General features: G+C 38.2%; 1 protein-coding gene across 1 annotated transcript in view; it reads left to right on the top strand.

Annotated features, from left to right (window-relative positions):
* Positions 1 to 18689, top strand: part of MME (membrane metalloendopeptidase) — a 1194620-nt gene that overhangs the window by 1121785 nt on the left and 54146 nt on the right. The window contains exon 19 of the mRNA XM_044070514.1: positions 10832 to 10897. Coding sequence (XP_043926449.1) covers positions 10832 to 10897 — 66 coding nt within the window. The remainder of the gene's footprint in view (positions 1 to 10831; positions 10898 to 18689) is intronic.

Raw genomic sequence — 18689 nt, 5'->3', positions numbered from 1 at the left:
TAGTTTGGCTATTTTCACAAGTTCTATTACAGTGACGTCTTTGCCAAGGATTTTGAAGTCAAAGTCAGGTGATTTTGCAGAGAAAAGTAAAAGTTTAGTTTTTTTTGGGTTAAGCATAAGTTGTGCATCAATAAGCCATGATTCAACAGAAGTAAAAGCCTGTTGTGTAGCTGTATGGAGGTCTAAGAAATTGTTGGAGGTAGTGTTGAATCATCGGCGTATTGGATGAGATTCTGGATTAGGGGGGCATTCTGCATGTCATTGATAAAAATATTGAACAGGAGTGGACCTAAAATGGATCCTTGCGGTGCTCCTATATTGTTAGGTTGGTTACAGATTGTTCCCTGTTCTACATATATACACAGACACACACACACGCACATATACATACGCACACACACACACACACTTTTGCATGTAAGCATACAGATACAAACACACACCTAAAGAGACACAGACACACACAAACTCTTTTATACCCGATCACCCAGACCAAACTGTGACATCCTGAAGGCAAGAAATGCAGCAATCAGGGTCAAGGACAAGAAGAGTTGCAGCAAGGCTAGAGCAAACCTAAAAAGGGGGTATTAAAGAGACCAAGAGGTAATATAGAAAGAAATTACAAAGTCAGTTTGCAGACATGAGGGACACCAGGAGTCTCTGGCAAGGGATACAACAGATTTCTGACTATAAAATCATGTCAGCTCAGTGTGAGGAAAGCAATGAATTCCTGGACAGGTTGAACTCCTCCTTTGACAGATTTGAAGAGAAGAATAACGTGGCTGCTACAAGGCTACCTATTGACAGGGAGGAGAGGGTGCTCAGCCTTAACTCCAATGAAGTGAGATGATAACTTAAGAAGGTAAACCCCAGGAAGGCTGCTGGTCCTGATAAAATACTGGGCGAAATATTTAAAGGCTGTGCAGGCCAACTATTCTCAGTTCTAAATGATATTTTCAACACCTCCCATATTCTTGATAAAGTTCCCCCTTGTTTCAAGGTGATGAATATTGTCCCTCTCCCCATAAAAGCTAATCTAGCCTGCCAGAATAACTACAGACCAGTTGCTCTAACTTCAAATGTCATGAAATGCTTTGAGGGGCTAGTTAAAGGCATTCATCAGCAAACCTTCATTCCACCTTCAACCATCTACAGCTTGCTTATTGGGCTAACAGATGTACTGTGGATGCTGTTTTAATGGCACTCCACCTCTCACTTCATCATCTAGAGGGATGAAAACAACTACTATTGACATCAGCTTGGCATTCAGTACAGTGGTTCCAATGCAGCTTATTGACAAGCTTGTACATCTTGGAGTTAAGGTCATGTGCAACTGGATCCTTGACTTTTTGATGAACAGACCACAGAATACGTGTGGGCAGCAGCACCTCATGATGCATAATACTCAACACCGGTATTCCTCAGGGTTGTGTGCTAAGCCCTCTGTTCACCATTATCACCCATGACAGTTCTGCAAAATACAGCACCAATCACATCATTAAGTTTGCTGATGATATTATGGTTGTGGGCTTCATGAAAGGGGTTGGATGAACGATCTTACAGAGACAAGGTGCTAAGAACAACCTTGATCTAAATGTCAGTAAAACAAAAGAAATCATTATAGACATCTGGAAAAGGTCAACAAATGGTGAAGTGGTGGAAAGGGTCAAATCTACAAAGGTTTTGGGGGTGTACATTTCGGAGGATCTCTGTGAACACTGAACAGTTGGTCAAAAAAGCACACCAATGTCTCCACTTTCTCAGAAGGCTCAAAAAAAAGCAAGCCTCCCCCCTACAGTTCTCACCACATTCTACAGAGGAGCACTTGAAAGCATTCTCACTAGTAGTATCACAATTTTGTTTAGGAACAGTACAACAGCAAAAGGAAAGAAGCGACAGAGAGTAGTGTGATTGTCAAAAAAATCATGAGCACCAACTTACCATCAATCCAGGTTCTCTTCACAGCAAGAATCATTAAATGTGCATCCAAAATAATATGTGACCCCTCTCACCCTGAACATGGCTGGTTTATACAGCTGTCTTCAGGCAAGAGATATTGGACTATCTGCTGCAGGACCATCAGATACTTAAGCAGCTTCTGCTCAATAGTGTTGAGACTTATAAACTCTGATACCAGCCACCAATTATTTAGTCAGTAATCATTCACAATACGTAGCTCAGCCTAAAAGTGTGCAATATCTTCTTTTTTATTCTTTGATGTAGCACTATATTTTCTTATTCATGTGCAGTTGTCTCCCGTTTGTCTGATGCAGATGAACAGAGGAGGACAATCTTAACATGTGCAATCCTACACTGTCATGCTGCTATGTACAGTATTCTTCTTATGACAGTCTGGGGCGCTTGTGTGTTTGCTCTTATTATTGGCTTATTTATCCTTCTGTAGGTCTTGCATTGAATAACCTTTTTTAAATTGAAATGTTATTCTGTTGTTCTTGTTATCCTTGGTTCCTTTGTACTCTCTGGTGAGTTGATACTTGGAATTTCATTTAGGATGCACTTTTGTAGTCCTAAATGACAGAGTTTACTTTGACTTCATACCTTGGATGTCCACAGATAACTGAGGTACTATCTTGACAGAACTAAATCTTTCAGATCTTCGGATCAATTGTTCATTTCTTGTGAATGTAAGAAGGGACAACCTGTGTCAAAACAGACTATTTCCAAATGGTTATCTAAGGCTATTACCTTTTCTTATACTCACCATAGCAAAACTATTCCAGGCAGAATCCAGGCCCATTCTACCAGGGCCTTGGTTTTTAGCTCTAGCTTTTTTGAAAGGATTGGATTCTAAAAGTATTCTAGAAGCTGTTACTTAGTCCTCTAAACATACTTTTACAAAGCACTATAAGCTTCATTCGTTCTCGGTCTAGATGAGGCTTTGCTAGGACCACTCCTCAGGGGTTCCTGGACACTCTCCCTTCCTCATTCCAAATGTAGTAAGATATGGTAATTTACCCATATAGCTAAGGCCACTGCAGCAGTGATCAGTATGACGAACATAGTATAGTTGTAGAAGTAAACTTACTGTAACAGTAGATGTTCGAATGATCACTGCTGCAGTAGCTGCTTCCCCACTCCATCTGCATTGTTTTTCATGTGCTATTTATGCCAGAGTACAGACTTTATTTTTGGTTACTCCTAGCATTGTTCTTTCAGGGCTCATGTGTCTGTACGTAAGACACTGTAGTCACTGGGTGGAGCAATTTCAATAATCAGTTTGCCTTCTTTTCATGGACTACTATATCTGGTTTTCTTACACCTATTTTTTGAACTATTAATAATGGGTGATCCCATGTGATGTAAACTTCATCATTTTCTATAATGCTTTGTGGCTCAAATTTCCAATGTTGTTCAGAGATTTCAGTAGTATAATTTTTGCACAATCCCCAGTGCAACAGTCTTGGCACATTATTATGCCTTTCAATATACAGTCCTCCTGCCATTAGTATATCACAACCAGGAACAAGATTTGCGACTGTTTCAAATTCTGTTTTACAAAAACTACATTTGTTTGTTTCTCCCACCTGTTCAATGGACTTTGTAAACCAATGTGTACATAGCCCACTCTTTTTTTTTAAATAAGAAACATCTTTATTAAACCATCACTTACGACATAAGCAAGCATACATTTATATAAATGAAAACAAATCACACCAACACAATCCTAGTTGGAAGTATTTTACATCACAACCCATACTAACACACTCCCAGTTACAAATATAATGCATCACTTATAATCTATGCAGTCGTTTTACGTCAAACATTACATAGCTCATTTAAGTCCTGCCTTCTTTAAAACCTCAGCCTCCCCTGTATGTATTGTTCCCACAATTCCCCTTTTTTCCTAGTAGTTTGCTCCTACCTATTTCTAAAGATCTCAGTTTTAGTTGTTTTATCTCTCTTACTATATTCACTACTACTATAGTTGGTTTATAGTCTGATTTCTATTTTCTAGTGATTGCTTTTTGGCAGCCACCATAATTAGACACAGCAAGGCCTTACCATGTCTAGGCAATTCCAATTCTGTATCACAGCTCAGAAAAATCATCTCCCTCATCACACCAATCTGCCCACCCAACAACTCTGACAGTGCACCCTGCAGGGAATCCTTAGTCTGACAGCTCCTGCACTCCCATAAAGTAATGTTCCCAATTGCATCTTTCTTCTATGTCACACCTCCAACATTTGCTATCTACCTCAGAAAACATTCTCTGGAGTCTACTTGGGGTACAAAAATCTCTATGTAAACATTTCCAAGCAAAAATCCCAAATCTTCTAGATTTTGTTGCATATTTAGGAGACACAGATATATCCACCCATTGCTTCTTTGTGAATTGCTTATCCAGTCTCTTACCAATCTTTTCTAACCTCCTCTGATTGATTTTTATAGTTATCATGCAATATTTATATACCCTACTAATGATTCCTTTTTTAATGTCAGCTTCTGTTCTCGATTCTGCTAAAAACTCTACCAGTGCTGGTCTTTCATTTAGGACCCCTCTATTTCTTTCTTTTTGTCTATACGTTGATATCAATCCTTGATAGAGAAGGCAGTTTCTAATCTGCAGTCCAAATAAATTCTTGGCATCTTCCCATTCTTTCATCTTACCCTCTCTAGTTATTTGCTCCCAATACCTTTGTTCCTTTGACAGTTTTCTCCAATACATTGCAGCCCCCTCTTGCCTATTGTCTTTATCCCTAATTGCAATCATTTCTATCAGCAGAATTTTCTTTCTTCATTCCTGTGTTGGTTTAGTTCTTAGAATACTTTCTGCTACTTTATGGATATAATATTCTGTATGATTATTGTTATTCTCCTTAAAGGCCTGCATCCAAAGTCCCATTGTCTTTCCTTGTTTCTTCAGCTTCCCCCATGTCTCAAAATCATCCCTTTCTACTTTGAATTATAGTTTTCTGCTTGTGCCATGTATAGGAGCCTTAACTGTGTAGCTCTTAAATACCCCGTCAAATTGGGTAATCCCAATCTGCCCTGTTCTACTGGAAGAATTAACTTATCCCACTTGACCCTTGCTGTCTTTCCCTCTCAGATAAAGTCCTTCAGCTCTTTATTAATTGCTGTCCACAACTTCTCCTCTGGTTGATAAAAATATGCCTGACCTGTGTATAAGACTAATGGACTGCCAATATTAACATTTTGCCTTTTGGTTAAAATGCACCTCTCCTTAACCATTCCTGCATTGTCTTTATCTTGATCAACATGATGTTGTTCTAAGAGTTTTCTACACTTGCAGCTATATGTATTTTCCACATTTCTTGCCTTCGCATCTGATCCTTCACCTTATATTCTTTTATTTTTGTTTTTGGCATATTCGGTTGTTGCCTGAGTTTTATCTATTTCTGGTTTGATTTCCATTCCCGCTTGACGCTGATATGCTTCTACTAAACTAAGCAGGGAAGTCATCTTAGACTTATTTTCCTCATGTTTTAAAACTTTCACTATGTTTGGGTCTTGTGAGATCAGCAGTTATGTATGTAGTCCTACATCTGCAGATCTATACATGTAATCAGTATTGAGGAGGCCCATCCCTCCTTCAGAATGGGGAATGTATAGTCTTGGTATGCACTGATTTTTATAAATCATTTGATGAGCATAAAGCATTGTTTTTCTTTTCCTGTCCAATCTATCCTGCACCTTTTGAGGCTAGTCAATCACACTAAAACTGTACATTAGGACAATAAGAGCAAATTGGTTTATAGCTTGGACTTTTGTTTCTAGATGTCAACGCTGTTTTCTGTATTAATTTAAGTTTTCTAAAATATTCCTTACTTAGTTTTCCTCGCATTTGTTCTTGTTTTATTGTTGATCCTACATTAATTCCAAAAATGTATGCACTCCCTCTTGCTCAAGTTTTTATATCACATTCTTGTCTGATGTTTTTTTGGTGCTGCAGTTTTCCTGCTTTAAAGGTTGCTTTTGCACATTTATCAAGACCAAATGACATTCTTCTGTTATCTGAAAAAGTTTTGACCACTTGCAGTTTTGCTTTCAGTTCCTCATCTGATGAACTATATAGTTACCAATCATCCACAAAAAGAAGAAAAGTCTTTATACTTTGTTGTTTTCTGGGTGATAAATTGTAGCCATGGCCTAATCTGTTAAGTAGACAGCTAAATGAGTTAATGGCAAGACAAAAGAGCAGCAGTGACAGAGGGAGCCTGGAATATCCCTCTTATGGATTTTTATCCTTGAACTAATAATTTGTCCTTTATCAAGGCTTAACTGCAAAGTGGTTTGCCACTGTTTCATGGTCACTGTAATGTAACTGATCAGAGTAGGGTGTATCTTATACATTTTTAAGCACTCTTTTTTTTCCATGAATGTGGAATTCTGTCAAATGCTTTTTTTTTTTTTTTTTTGTAGTCTATCTATGCCATACTTAGATTCTTCCCCTTTTTACAGTTCTCCATTATGACTTTAACAGCAAATAATCCTGTGTACCACATGACTTTCTTTTATTACCCTTTTGTTCTAGTGTCATGATTGAATTTTCTTCTAAATGACAATAAACTCTGTCAGCATCAGTTCCAGTGTATAGTTTATATGTTGTCAGAATGCAAGTTATTGGTATATAATTTTTAGGATAGCTTGCAGGTTTGCTCTTAAGTAGGAGCATTGCTTTTCCAGTTAACCAGGTTGGTGTCCATGATGCCCATACAAATATTTCTTACTCATGGCTAAATCTTAATGTAAAGATGTTAATACTTTAGCCAGAAGTTAGGTACTGCATCGGGGCCTCCTGGGGCTTTCCAGTTAGGAGCTTTTCTTAACTTTGTTTCAATCTCTCTGACTATTACTTCATCCCATTTCATATCCTGTACATTTGAACTCTTATTCTTTCTTTTACTACTTCTGTTTAGCATCTTTGTTAGGTTCCACAGGATCTTCATAAATATTTTTCACGAATGTATCTATTTCTTCTTTTTTGGGTTGTGTTTCAATTCATTTTGCCTTGTTTTCCTGTTCTCTGTAAAACTTTTTGGGTCATAAATAAATTGCTTATTTTGTACTTTTCCTTTAGATTTATCTGCATATCTTAGTTTTTCTGCCTGTGCTGATATTTTTAGTTTTATTATTTGCAATAGTGCATGACAGATCCTAGTCTGTTCTGTTACTGCACATTGCTTTTATCACATCTATCTTTTGAGCATTTTTGTTGATCTGTTCCCTCTTCTGTACTCTTACAGAGATACCTTGTCTTAATTGCTTTATAGTTTTCTCTGTGCTATACTTCCATGATGGCATTTGATTTCTTCCCTTCCTTACTGCCCTGTGTTTTAGTGGTAAGAATATATCTGTTATTAATTTAGCTGCACAGTAATATTGCATATTTACTTCTGTTATACAGCATGAATTTCTATGAGCAGTCCTAATTACTGTGGTCATTTGTTTTATCAAACTTCTAACTTTTTGGGATTTATTAACTTTGTGTAGTCTCTTTCATTTGTCTTAATATGTCAGTCCATCTCTATTAAATCGAGCAACTTTCTCTTAGATCATTTTCTGCTAAACTGAGGGCACATTCTTTGTTTTCCATTTCCTGAGAGCATTCTACAGAAAGTTCTAGAGCATCTATCTTCCTGTGCCACATTCTCTTTGTCACGGTCCTATTAAAATCTACACAGTAACCCAAAGACTTTTGACAAGCTTTATTGTACTGAATAATGAAATAGTAAACATAAAACTTTATTGAAACACACAAATTCAACTCATTGCAACAAAATAACATAACTAAACATAAGGGCAGCGTACCCGCTCACCCTTAGATAAGGAGCATCCCCCACTTGCTCACTTATCATTGTAATCACAAAGGCAGCGTCCCCGCTCACTTTAGCATATCACCAATTCAATCCTTCCACACCAAGTTTTCCACCATCAAATTTCACCACCTCAAATTCCAATTATCCTGCTGAGGGGGAACAGAAGAAGGGCAGGCCTGTCCCTGTTCTCCACCCACCAGCCCAAAAAGGGCTGTTCCCCTTCACACAATACCCCTTTTCACTAAATACTCCACCAAAATGGTCAGCCCTGCCAAGTCTCAAACCGGGGATGCTGTCCTCTACAATCACAGCAAAATATCACTATACCATCTGAGCTGTTTTTCCACTGTAGTGTGATCTAGGAGTTGGTATATTTAATTTATGGGGGAGGGGGGTTGGCCCCCTGCAGAAACATAGTAAAAAGTGTGTTTGTTTGGTTGTGTTATAGGTGGTGGTGATGTTATTTACATATGCATTGTAGTTTTCTATGTTATGATGCACACTTTCAGTGTTCTGAGTTTTCGTCGTTTTGGGTTTTTGATATGTTCTCAATGTTTTGAAGTTCAGTGTTAAGAGATTTCAATGTTTTGAAGTAGACCCATATATATATATATATATATATGGGTCACCTTCATTTCGTCGACAGTTAATTTCACTGACAGTCAAGTCAGCAGGATCAATTCACTGAAAGTTCATTTCACTAACGGTCATTTAATCGACAGTGATATATGACCTATTCCCCACTATAGAGCGATCCTGGAGTTAGAATAGGTAGTAAGGGGGGGGTGGGGGGATGAAGCCCCCCACATATCATAAACGTTTTACACTATAGAAATGTATACTTACAAGTGCAATGAATAACTGCTTCCAAAAAACAATATAGAACCCAAGTATATGGGGGGCTTCGTCCCCACACCCCCATATATATAAGTCTACTTTACATGATCAACAGCTCAAATGTTCGACTTTCATATGGCTGAGACCATATGATCGAACATTTGAAACATCGACCATGTAAAGTAAACACCATAACACAAAAAAAAAAAATCACTAACTCTGTTTAGCAGGGGAGCAAGCCCCCCTGCACTCCCCACACCCCCCGATACTTAAATATACCAACTTTGAGATCGCACTACATTGCAGTTATGGGAAATCTTCCCATTTTGCAATGTATGGAGATCTCCATTCAGATCAGTCAAGCTTTTGAAATTTCGATCATATGGTCTTCGCCATATGAAAGTCAAACTTTTAAAAGTTCGATCATCTGAAGGGGACCCATATATATAGAAGTATGTAAGAGTGGTACAGGATATGTACAAGGGTAGTGTGACAGCGGTGAGGTCTGCTGTGGGAGTGACGGATGCGTTTAAGGTGGAGGTGGGGTTACATCAAGGATCAGCTCTGAGCCCTTTCTTATTTGCATTGGTGATGGACAGGTTGACAGACGAGATCAGACAGGAGTCCCCATGGACTATGATGTTTGCAGATGACATTGTGATCTGTAGTGAGAGTAGGGAACAGGTGGAGGAGACCCCGGAGAGGTGGAGATATGCTCTAGAGAGAAGAATAATGAAGGTCAGCAGAACTAAGACAGAATATGTGTGTGTGAATGAGAGGGAGGATAGAGGAATGGTGAGGATGCAAGGAGTAGAGGTGGCAAAGGTGAATAAGTTTAAATACTTGGGGTCAATAGTTCAGAGTAACGATGAGTGTGGAAGAGAGGTGCAGAAGAGAGTACAAGCAGGATGGAGTTGGGTGGAGAAGACTGTCAGGAGTGATTTTTGACAGACGAGTACCTGTAAGAGTGAAAGGGAAGGTCTACAAGAGGGTAGTGAGACCAGCTATGTTATATGGGTTGGAGACAGTGACATTGACAAAAAGGCAGGAGTTTGAGCTGGATGTGGCAGAGTTAAAGATGTTAAGATTTGCACTGGGTGTGACAAGGGTGGACAGGATTAGGAATAAGTATATTAGAGGGTCAGCCCAGGTTGGAAGGTTTGGAGACAAAGCCAGAGAGGCGAGATTGCATTGGTTTGGACATGTGCTGAGGAGGGATGCTGAGTATATTGGGAAAAAGATGCTAAGGATGAAGCTGCCAGGTAAAAGGAAAAGAGGAAGGCCTATGATAAGGTTTATGGATGTGGTGAGAGAGGACATGCAGGTGGTTGGTGTGACAGAGCAAGATGCAGAGGACAGGAAGAAATGGAAATAGGTGATGCACTTGTGGTGACCCCTAAGAAGATGATGATGATGAGATATATATATGTATATGTATGTGTGTGTATATATATATATATATATATATATATATATATATATATATATATATATATATATATATATATATACACACACACACACACACACACACACATAGAGATGTATATACCTCTCTCTCCAAATATATGCACACTCTGTCTCTAAATATATACACATGTACATATGTGTCGCCTCACAGCAAGAGGTTTTCCATTTCACTTCCTGGCTGGGATGGCTTCTATATGGTTTCTGAATGTGCTTCCTGTTGTTGTTGTGTGTGTGTGTGTGTGTGTGTGTTTTTTCTGGAGGTTCCACAGTAAGTGTATTATTGACTCTAAATTGTGTGTAGGTGTGTGTGTGTTTTTTCTGGAGGTTCCACAGTAAGTGTATTATTGACTCTAAATTGTGTGTAGGTGTGTGTGTGTTTTTTTCTAGAGGTTCCACAGTAAGTGTATTATTGACTCTAAATTGTGTGTAGGTGTGTGTGTGTGTGTGTGTGTGTGTGTGTGTGTGTGTGTGCACATATAATTATTTTTAACAGATCTAGGTGTGTTTAAGTGAATTGTCCAGATCTGAAAGTCTAACTTTTTCCTCCCTGGCAGTTGATTTATTTATTTATTATTTTATATTTGTTAACCTGAGTACATTGATTTTTTTATACTTTTGGGGCATTGATCTGAAATACAACTTATTTTGTCATAAAATCATTGTCTTGCCATGAAAGCTTTCTGTGAGCTGTGTGACTGAAAGGTTTTTCTTTTGTTCTTTTCAGCTCAGTGGAATAAACACCCTAGGAGAAAACATTGCTGATAATGGGGGAGTAAGGCAAGCATACAAGGTAGGTTCACCCAAATTGGGTAATATTTTGAAAAAAATATAATATAATCTATTACTTCAGAAATACTGAAGGAGACAAAACAATGACCACATGTTCTGCATTTAATAATCAGTTCTTTTATTAACCAGGTACATCAGGAACTAAGAGGTTATGATAATTAACAGCATGATTTAACCAGAGAGAGAATATGCTAGATTTGAATATCAAATGTAAATTTTTGGATTACACCATACTCTTCATGTTTCCATGCAAATCGGGATCAAATCAAATTAGTTCTGGGTCACCCATCCCAGAGGAGGAATTCATATACATTGATTCAGTTCATAAACGCATGTTCTTTATGAGAAACAGTTCCTTGGAGAGTTGGCCTGCTAAGTACAAACCATCACTCTAACTCTATAACCTGGCATAGGGAGTATGTGGAAAGATGAACCCATACAATGGTTGAGCATAAGAGGCATTGCAATGCACTTATTATGCAACAACTGTAGGCTAAACATGAAGGAAAGATCATGAGGCAGACATTGATGGCTGCCTACCAGTGGAAAGATGACATCACCACTACCTTGGATGCAAGGTAAGTTTAGAGAAAGTCCCTTCTGGAAGGAGGAGTCTCCCCCATGACATGATGTGGACTCCTAATGTCAGGCTGGACAGGTGATGAAATGAGTCTGCAAGGGAAGAAGGGAGCTTGATGGTCAGATGCTGGCAAGGCCAAAAATAGAAAGGCACATATGCAGAGTGAGTATAATCAACCAATCGAGTGACTGTAACCACAAAATAAGACAGTTTTATGGTATACTCTGAAATAAACAGATTTTAAGGGGCTACTTAAAGCTGCTAGAGTGAGTATAATCAACCAATCGAGTGACTGTACCCACAAAATAAAACAGTTTTATGGTCTACTCTATGAAATAAACAGATCTTAAGGGACTACTTAAAGCTGCTGACATTAGGACTTTTCTGAAGTTGTCAATATTGTGAATTCCACAAGAGTGAAGCCTAGTAGGAAAATTCACTGATATAGATGATCCAAGCCATAGCCTGGGAAACACTAGCTGTCACATGACAGCAAAGTCAAGTGGCTGGAACAGTCAATGGGAAAATAACACCTCATACAGGGTAAGGTGCATTTCCCCTGGTCAGTATAAATTTACCTTGCAAGTGGACCTTGAAGTAGCTGGAGGCCTACATAAGCAACAAAGCTCACGTGTAGTACTGTACAAACTGAGCATATATCATAGCTACAGAATTCTACAATGGCTAGTGCACGCAAGGCATCTTAGAAGGAAATGAATAAACACAAGCTTAGTTGCTGTACTGTTCTAACTCAGACTTGGGAGATCTTGTTTTAGGGAGTCCTAGTCTGAAATGTACCAGCTAGTGGTCACATACTGAGACTTGCTGTAGCACTGATGTAAGAGCTGATCAAGCACAGGTGGAAAATCAAAGCAAATGAATGGCCCTTGTAATGGATTATAAAGGTGTAATAGCCTAGATAAAAAAAAATGAATTTACTCATATTAGAGAGTAAATCTCTTGTGAAGTGCCACTCATTTGTTATTGGTCAGATACCGATGCCACTCAAAGCTGTTCAGTTAGAATGGTCCAATATTGACCCAATAAAGAAATGAGCAGATTCATTTAAGAATATGCTCAGATTACTTGTTAACTATAGGAGCGCTAAAGAGATGTTCTGATCGTTGGAAAAAACACACCCCTTAATAATGGAATGCTGTTCTGTGGTAGCAAGTGCTATTCTTAAATACCCGAACTCTGCTTTTCTAAGTACTCTAACTAAAGCTGTGACAAGAGGAGTGTCTGATTGGAGCTATGACATTTCATCTTGCACTTTATAACAATGAAGGAATAATGTACACTATTTAAAAAAGGCAGTACTGTAAGCATGCCTCTGTTCAAGACTTCAGTCAAGTCGCTCAACAATAATTCACTGAGATCGTACTATCGCCATGTAAGAGAGTATCATCCAGTCTTTCCTTAGCAATTTCGGTAACAATAATCCCAGTTCAGTGGCATTATTCTCTTACTTCAGACACACCACTCTCTACTATGTTCTTATTGGTATTAATTGCCATAAACTGGCAAGTCCAAAAATAGAAAAACAAATATGCATAGTGAGTATATTCAGCCAATCAAGTGACTGTTTTCCAAGAGGCATCCCCTCTAGATCCAAAAAAAGTCTTAATTTCCCAATTACTCTTACCTCATCAGACCTGTTACTGAATATGATACCCCTTTTGGATTGTATTTGCCTAAACATATAACTAAACTTAAGAAACCACAGAGGCTGCTAACTAAAAATATCAGTGACCTCAAACATCTTGGTTATCAGTACACACTGGCAGCCCTTTTTGTCTGTACTCAGACTCCTTTATGGGGATCTGTGTGTAGCCTTTCAAGCCGTGAAGGATCCGATTCCTTTTGAACTTCTATTCTTTCACAGAGAAAATGCTTCCTCAAATGATCTTCACCTCCACTAGCAGATAAGAAGTGTTGGTGTGATGGATTCATATCCCCCATCTCTGGAACAACCTTCCACCACATATCATGCAGAGTAGCACTCTTGACACGTCTGAGGTAATCCTAGATCAGTGGTAGGGCAGCTTCTGTTTCTTCCCCTGTCTTGTATTGCCCTGCTTGAGGAGGAAGGAACTTTTGAATATGGGTTATTACCTAGGTTTGCAGTGGTCTACAGACTGACTGCTTGTACTTGCCTATGAAGCTAATAATTTGTAGCTTGGTGACCCATTGTAATGGACACACCTGCCACCAATGGAAAAAAATGGCTTCTCAAAAAGAGTCATTTATACACAATTCATTGGGTGTTATAGTAACACTGTAAGATGTAAGGTAAGGTAGATAAAAAGTCAGAATAGTTATATGATGCAAAAACAAGTATTAAATATCTCATGAAGCATTAAATCAACTATTCACTAAATGTCAAGCAAGGGAGCCAAAATAAGATGTTAATACTCAAACTAAACATGAAAACCTTGATTCAGGAGACCTGTTCCAACAAGGACATTCAATAATATGTTGAAAGACTACATTTCCCAAGAGAGATAAATATAAAAGCCCCCTACCACCAACCTTTGTAACACATCCTAACTCTAACCCTGCCTCTGACCCTAAGCCTAACTTGCAGCTGACCATAAAAAAAAACATTCCCCTGATACTATCACTACACAAGACAGCTCTGACACTCACCACTCACACACCCAGACATAATTTCTCCCCTTAACTACCCTTACCTCTAACCCTGAAACATTCACACTACACACACAAACAAATATACTAGCATACTTGCACACTAAATCTATTGTTTTGTTAGTCAGGTCATGATTAGTGTGGGTGGGGTGGAGTTTTACATTTCTTTTGACAGCAGATGAGCGTTGTGGCAGCTCTATTGGCATTGAGGGTAAGTTTGTTTTGGATAAGACTTAATGATGGATGTGACTGTCTATTTAACAAAATATTTTATTGCTAAATACATTCATCTTGAGATGAGGGTATAATTATGCCTTCGTAGTATGAAATTATATTACAAGATAAGCATATAAAATTATGAATAAGTAAATAACATGTTTCAAAAGGAATCATTCATCCCAGGGGAAGTGTTCTTATGTTGAAAATCCATAATTGCTTTTATCCTGTGCAAAATGTCATGCATCTATCTACTTTCTTAAAACAGTCTGTCTCCCTATGAATCTAAAGAGTAGTCAGATGATACTTATAGTGCTTATAGAGAGCTCCCTCTTGCACATAATGTCACTTAAATGTTTTATGTTATCAAATGTAAAATTGTAAAAAGTTTGTCTTCCACAAAAGGAACCCCGAATACATTGTACCAGAACCCATTTAAGTGAACAAGCAATTGAGTGTTTGGTTTCATAGCCACCACTGATTTGTTATTGAGAAAAAAGTATTGTTTTGTAAATATGTACTAACTGTTAAAATATGTACTAAACAGGTTAAAACTCTCCCACTACTTAACACAAACTTCCAACTCACAAAAGTATGCAAACTTCTCCATAAGTCTATAAACTGTCCATCCCTAAACAACATCATTCAAACATACTCTGCAAACAGGGCATTATGTTACAACAACATAACAGAGATAAATGTATAATATCTATAGAGATAAATGTCTTTTCACTATCAATGAAGTTTACTATATTCAACTTACATTGACAAAGGCTGGAATCACATTCCATTAACACTGAAATCAATACAAGAGCTGAGCTGTTTCAAAAACAATTAAAATCTTATCAGATGGAGAAAAGGTTCTGCTCCTGCATTCACACAGCCCAGCTCTGTAACTTCCAATGATTTCTTTACTACAGACTGGTCTCACAACTATTCAAACTCAATGTACATAGCCTGCAACTTATCCAACCTACTCCCATTCCCAGATGCTGTCCACCCCTCACTCTCTCCCAATGCCACTTTCCCCTTTGGATAGCCTTTCCTAAACCCCACTCACTGCTCTCACCCACCCCCACATCTCTACTAGTACCACCCCAATTCTTATCTCTATTCCTACTTACTTCCTCCTCACTGTCTTTCTACCTTCAACCGTATGGCTGCCTCTCTCATATCCCCTCCTCCTCAACCCCCATTCTGCCTGCACTTCTGTTGCTATCATTGCTAATATGTATCACTTACTTATTGCCCTTCGGGCCACTAATATACTTGCCAAGATTTTACAGAAATAAATTCATCATCAAAGCACTGCATACCTAATACCTACGAGTTTCCTTTCCTCCACTCTGTTCTCTTTCTTTCACCGAGTCTCTCATGAACATATTAAACAAAACTTTAACAGTTCTTGTCTTGTTTTCTCTCTTTCTCTCTCTGTTTCACTACTATCCACCAATATATTTCCTTTAAGAACCCTGTCTTTTACAAAAATCCATGATTTATCCCCTGTATGCTATTTTTTAAACTCCTAAATCTATTACAAAATATGACTACAGTATGATGGTTGGTTAACATATGCAAAAAGTGTAAATAGTTGAAACTATGAATGGTTACAGTATCGATGCTATATGGAGATAAGCATGCATAACAAATGAAAGACCTTTACATGGTGTCCTGACATTGCATATGAAACATAACACTAATTATTTTATGGAGAACCACTTCAACCAGTTAGTCTTTCTCACTATTCAAAGAAACCATAGCAAATGAACAAATAAGTGATGAACATAAAGTTAAACAAAAAATATTAATTAACCCAAACAGAAATATGTACAATCAACTAAACAAATATCAGTTATACCATCTATGAATCAGTCTGAAAAGTGTAAAAAAAGAGAGCAGTTAAAGAAAATACTCCGAAGAGATTAGATCAAAACTATATTTCACTGATTTTTACTAAAAAAGACAGCACATTACCTCACTTCACCACCTGTCCTGACTACCTCTACAATGACAGCTAGTTATTATACATATCGAGCAACCTAAACTGATGGAAATCTGAGTTTTATTTTTTTTTTATCCTGAAAGCCAGTTGATGTAAATTGGTGATAGAACTGGTGTTTGGATTATGTCTCTCTGACACACATGCACATATTCGCGTGCGCACGTGCGTGTGTGTGTGTGTGTGTGTGTGTGTGAGAAAGGAGTAATTACACTTCTATTATACAGCATTGATCACATACTGCAATCACAAATGTTTGATCCACAAAAAGTGAAATTTGCTCTTAGCATTACAACTAGTGGGGAAACTCCAGTGTTTTTACAGTGTGGCAAACCACCCAGTACTCTTCAAATGAGGGGAGCAAGCCCCCCCCCAAACTGATGTATGTGTGTGTGTGTATATATACAAGCTGCTTATGGTCACACAACACTGAAACAAGGAGCAAGTCTCCAGAATGTTGCACAGCTGTCTTGAGCAATCATTTTTTTTCTCTTCTAGGAGTACACAGTGATTTCTTTATATGAGTTATATTTGTATGCATTATGTTTGCAAGTTTATCATTATATTCCCAGCTCTGTTTGTTAACTGGACTGAGCATAGCTGCTCAGATCGGCATTTGATTGTGAAGGCTTGCCTGATACATGTTTTTGCAATATGTAAAGGAACGCTTTCTTTTATTTGTTATGTACCCACTGTCTTGGGGAAACAGTGACACGTTTATTTTTGTTTTATAATATTTTTATATGTGAGTTGCATTCACCTCAAGGTGAAAGAAATGAATGAACTTGTGTGAAGTGTCACCACCCCCAAGAAGGAGGTATGGGGGTTACACCATTGTGTTTGTTACCAAGAGATGCACGTTTGCCTTAAGCTATTTTGCCTTGAGTACATATGCTTATATTGTTTGGGTAATTCAGGCATTGTTTCACGCAGTAGGAGTCAAGAAGTTACATTTGAAAACATTGTGATGCAAGGCATCATAATGGAAACTCTGTGAGTATGCACGTGTGAGTGTGGATGTGTATTGCATGTATGCTTATGTATATTTGTATATCTGTATGCATTCTCTACCTGCATACATCTCTCTCTCTCTCTAGATATATATATTTATATATATATATATATATATATATATATATATATATATATATATATATATATATATGGGTGCTGTTGAATAGATAGGTGGTCTGTTAGGCCGACAGTTGCCTAGTCAACTGTATATGGTTGAATAATCAGCTGATTGCCAGGTGTTCAAGTTCACAAAAAACATGGGTGCCAGAACCATAGAGCCAGGGGGAGGGGAGCCCCCCCCCCCCACACACTTTTACAGTTGCAAGATCTGTCAGAAGAAATTAATGAAGTGGAGTTTTCAATCTAATATGAATTCACGAGCAGAAGTTAAACTAACTAAACTAGCTGTTCTTGTTCTCTTATTGTTCTGTGTTACAGGAGTTATGCCGCCGCTGTTCTGTTGGTGATGCCAGAGCCAAAGTCATGCCAGTAAGGAGAGCTTTGTTCTTTTATTTGCAGGAGTTATGCTGCTTCTGTGTGTGTGTGTGTGTGTGTGTGTGTGTGTGTGTGTGTGTGTGTGTGTGTGTGTGTGTGTGTGTGTGTGTGTGTGTGTATATAAAATGCCCCAGTTAGATATACCTGGTGGTTAGTGTTACTCAGGCTCAAACAAGAGAATTCTCTACCCATACAACCATTTGTGATTCAGGGAGTGGAGTCCATAGCTCTCAACTGTCCAGATTTTCACAGAATATTTGGCTCATACTTTCGGTCTGTTCATCTTAAAATTTGTGGTTTTCTGGAAAATCAGTGAGAACTGAATTCACTAAATAATGATAGCCCTTTAAGTTTCAGTCTTCCTATCTTTCAGGAAACACATGGTAATACAAAACACTTTATTTTAGCAACTTTCCAGGATTATACAAGCAATATTTAAAATGTGTCCCTGGTTTTGGGGCTTTGCCCCCCCCCCCAAAAATAAAATTTGGATTTTTTCAGATTTCTTGTGCTGCAAAGTTGAGAGATTTAGTTGAGTGTCAAATGGATTTTACGAGGAGCTGAGAGCTTCAGGGGAAGAGATGTTTAGTGCTACTTATGCTAAGTCATCTGCATTGTTAGCAAAACAGGTTAGTATACTTGTTTTTGATGCAGAAGGCTGTGGGTTCTGCTCCCACAGTATGCAGATGGATCGCTGATACTGTACTGTGTTGTACTTTAAAGGAAGTGGATGCTGCAGTCCTATGAATGTCCTCCTTTGGAGGAGTTACCTAGTAAGTATGTTTCTGTTATCAGTTTGCTATCCATTCCCCATTGCAAAATTGCTAGCTTATCATTGTT

Source organism: Protopterus annectens, chromosome 4.part1 (assembly GCF_019279795.1).
Source record: "Protopterus annectens isolate FY-2018-M chromosome 4.part1, PAN1.0, whole genome shotgun sequence".
Lineage (NCBI taxonomy): Eukaryota > Metazoa > Chordata > Ceratodontiformes > Protopteridae > Protopterus > Protopterus annectens.
Note: the sequence above shows the minus strand (reverse complement) of the source record. Positions and strands in the feature narration are given on the sequence as shown.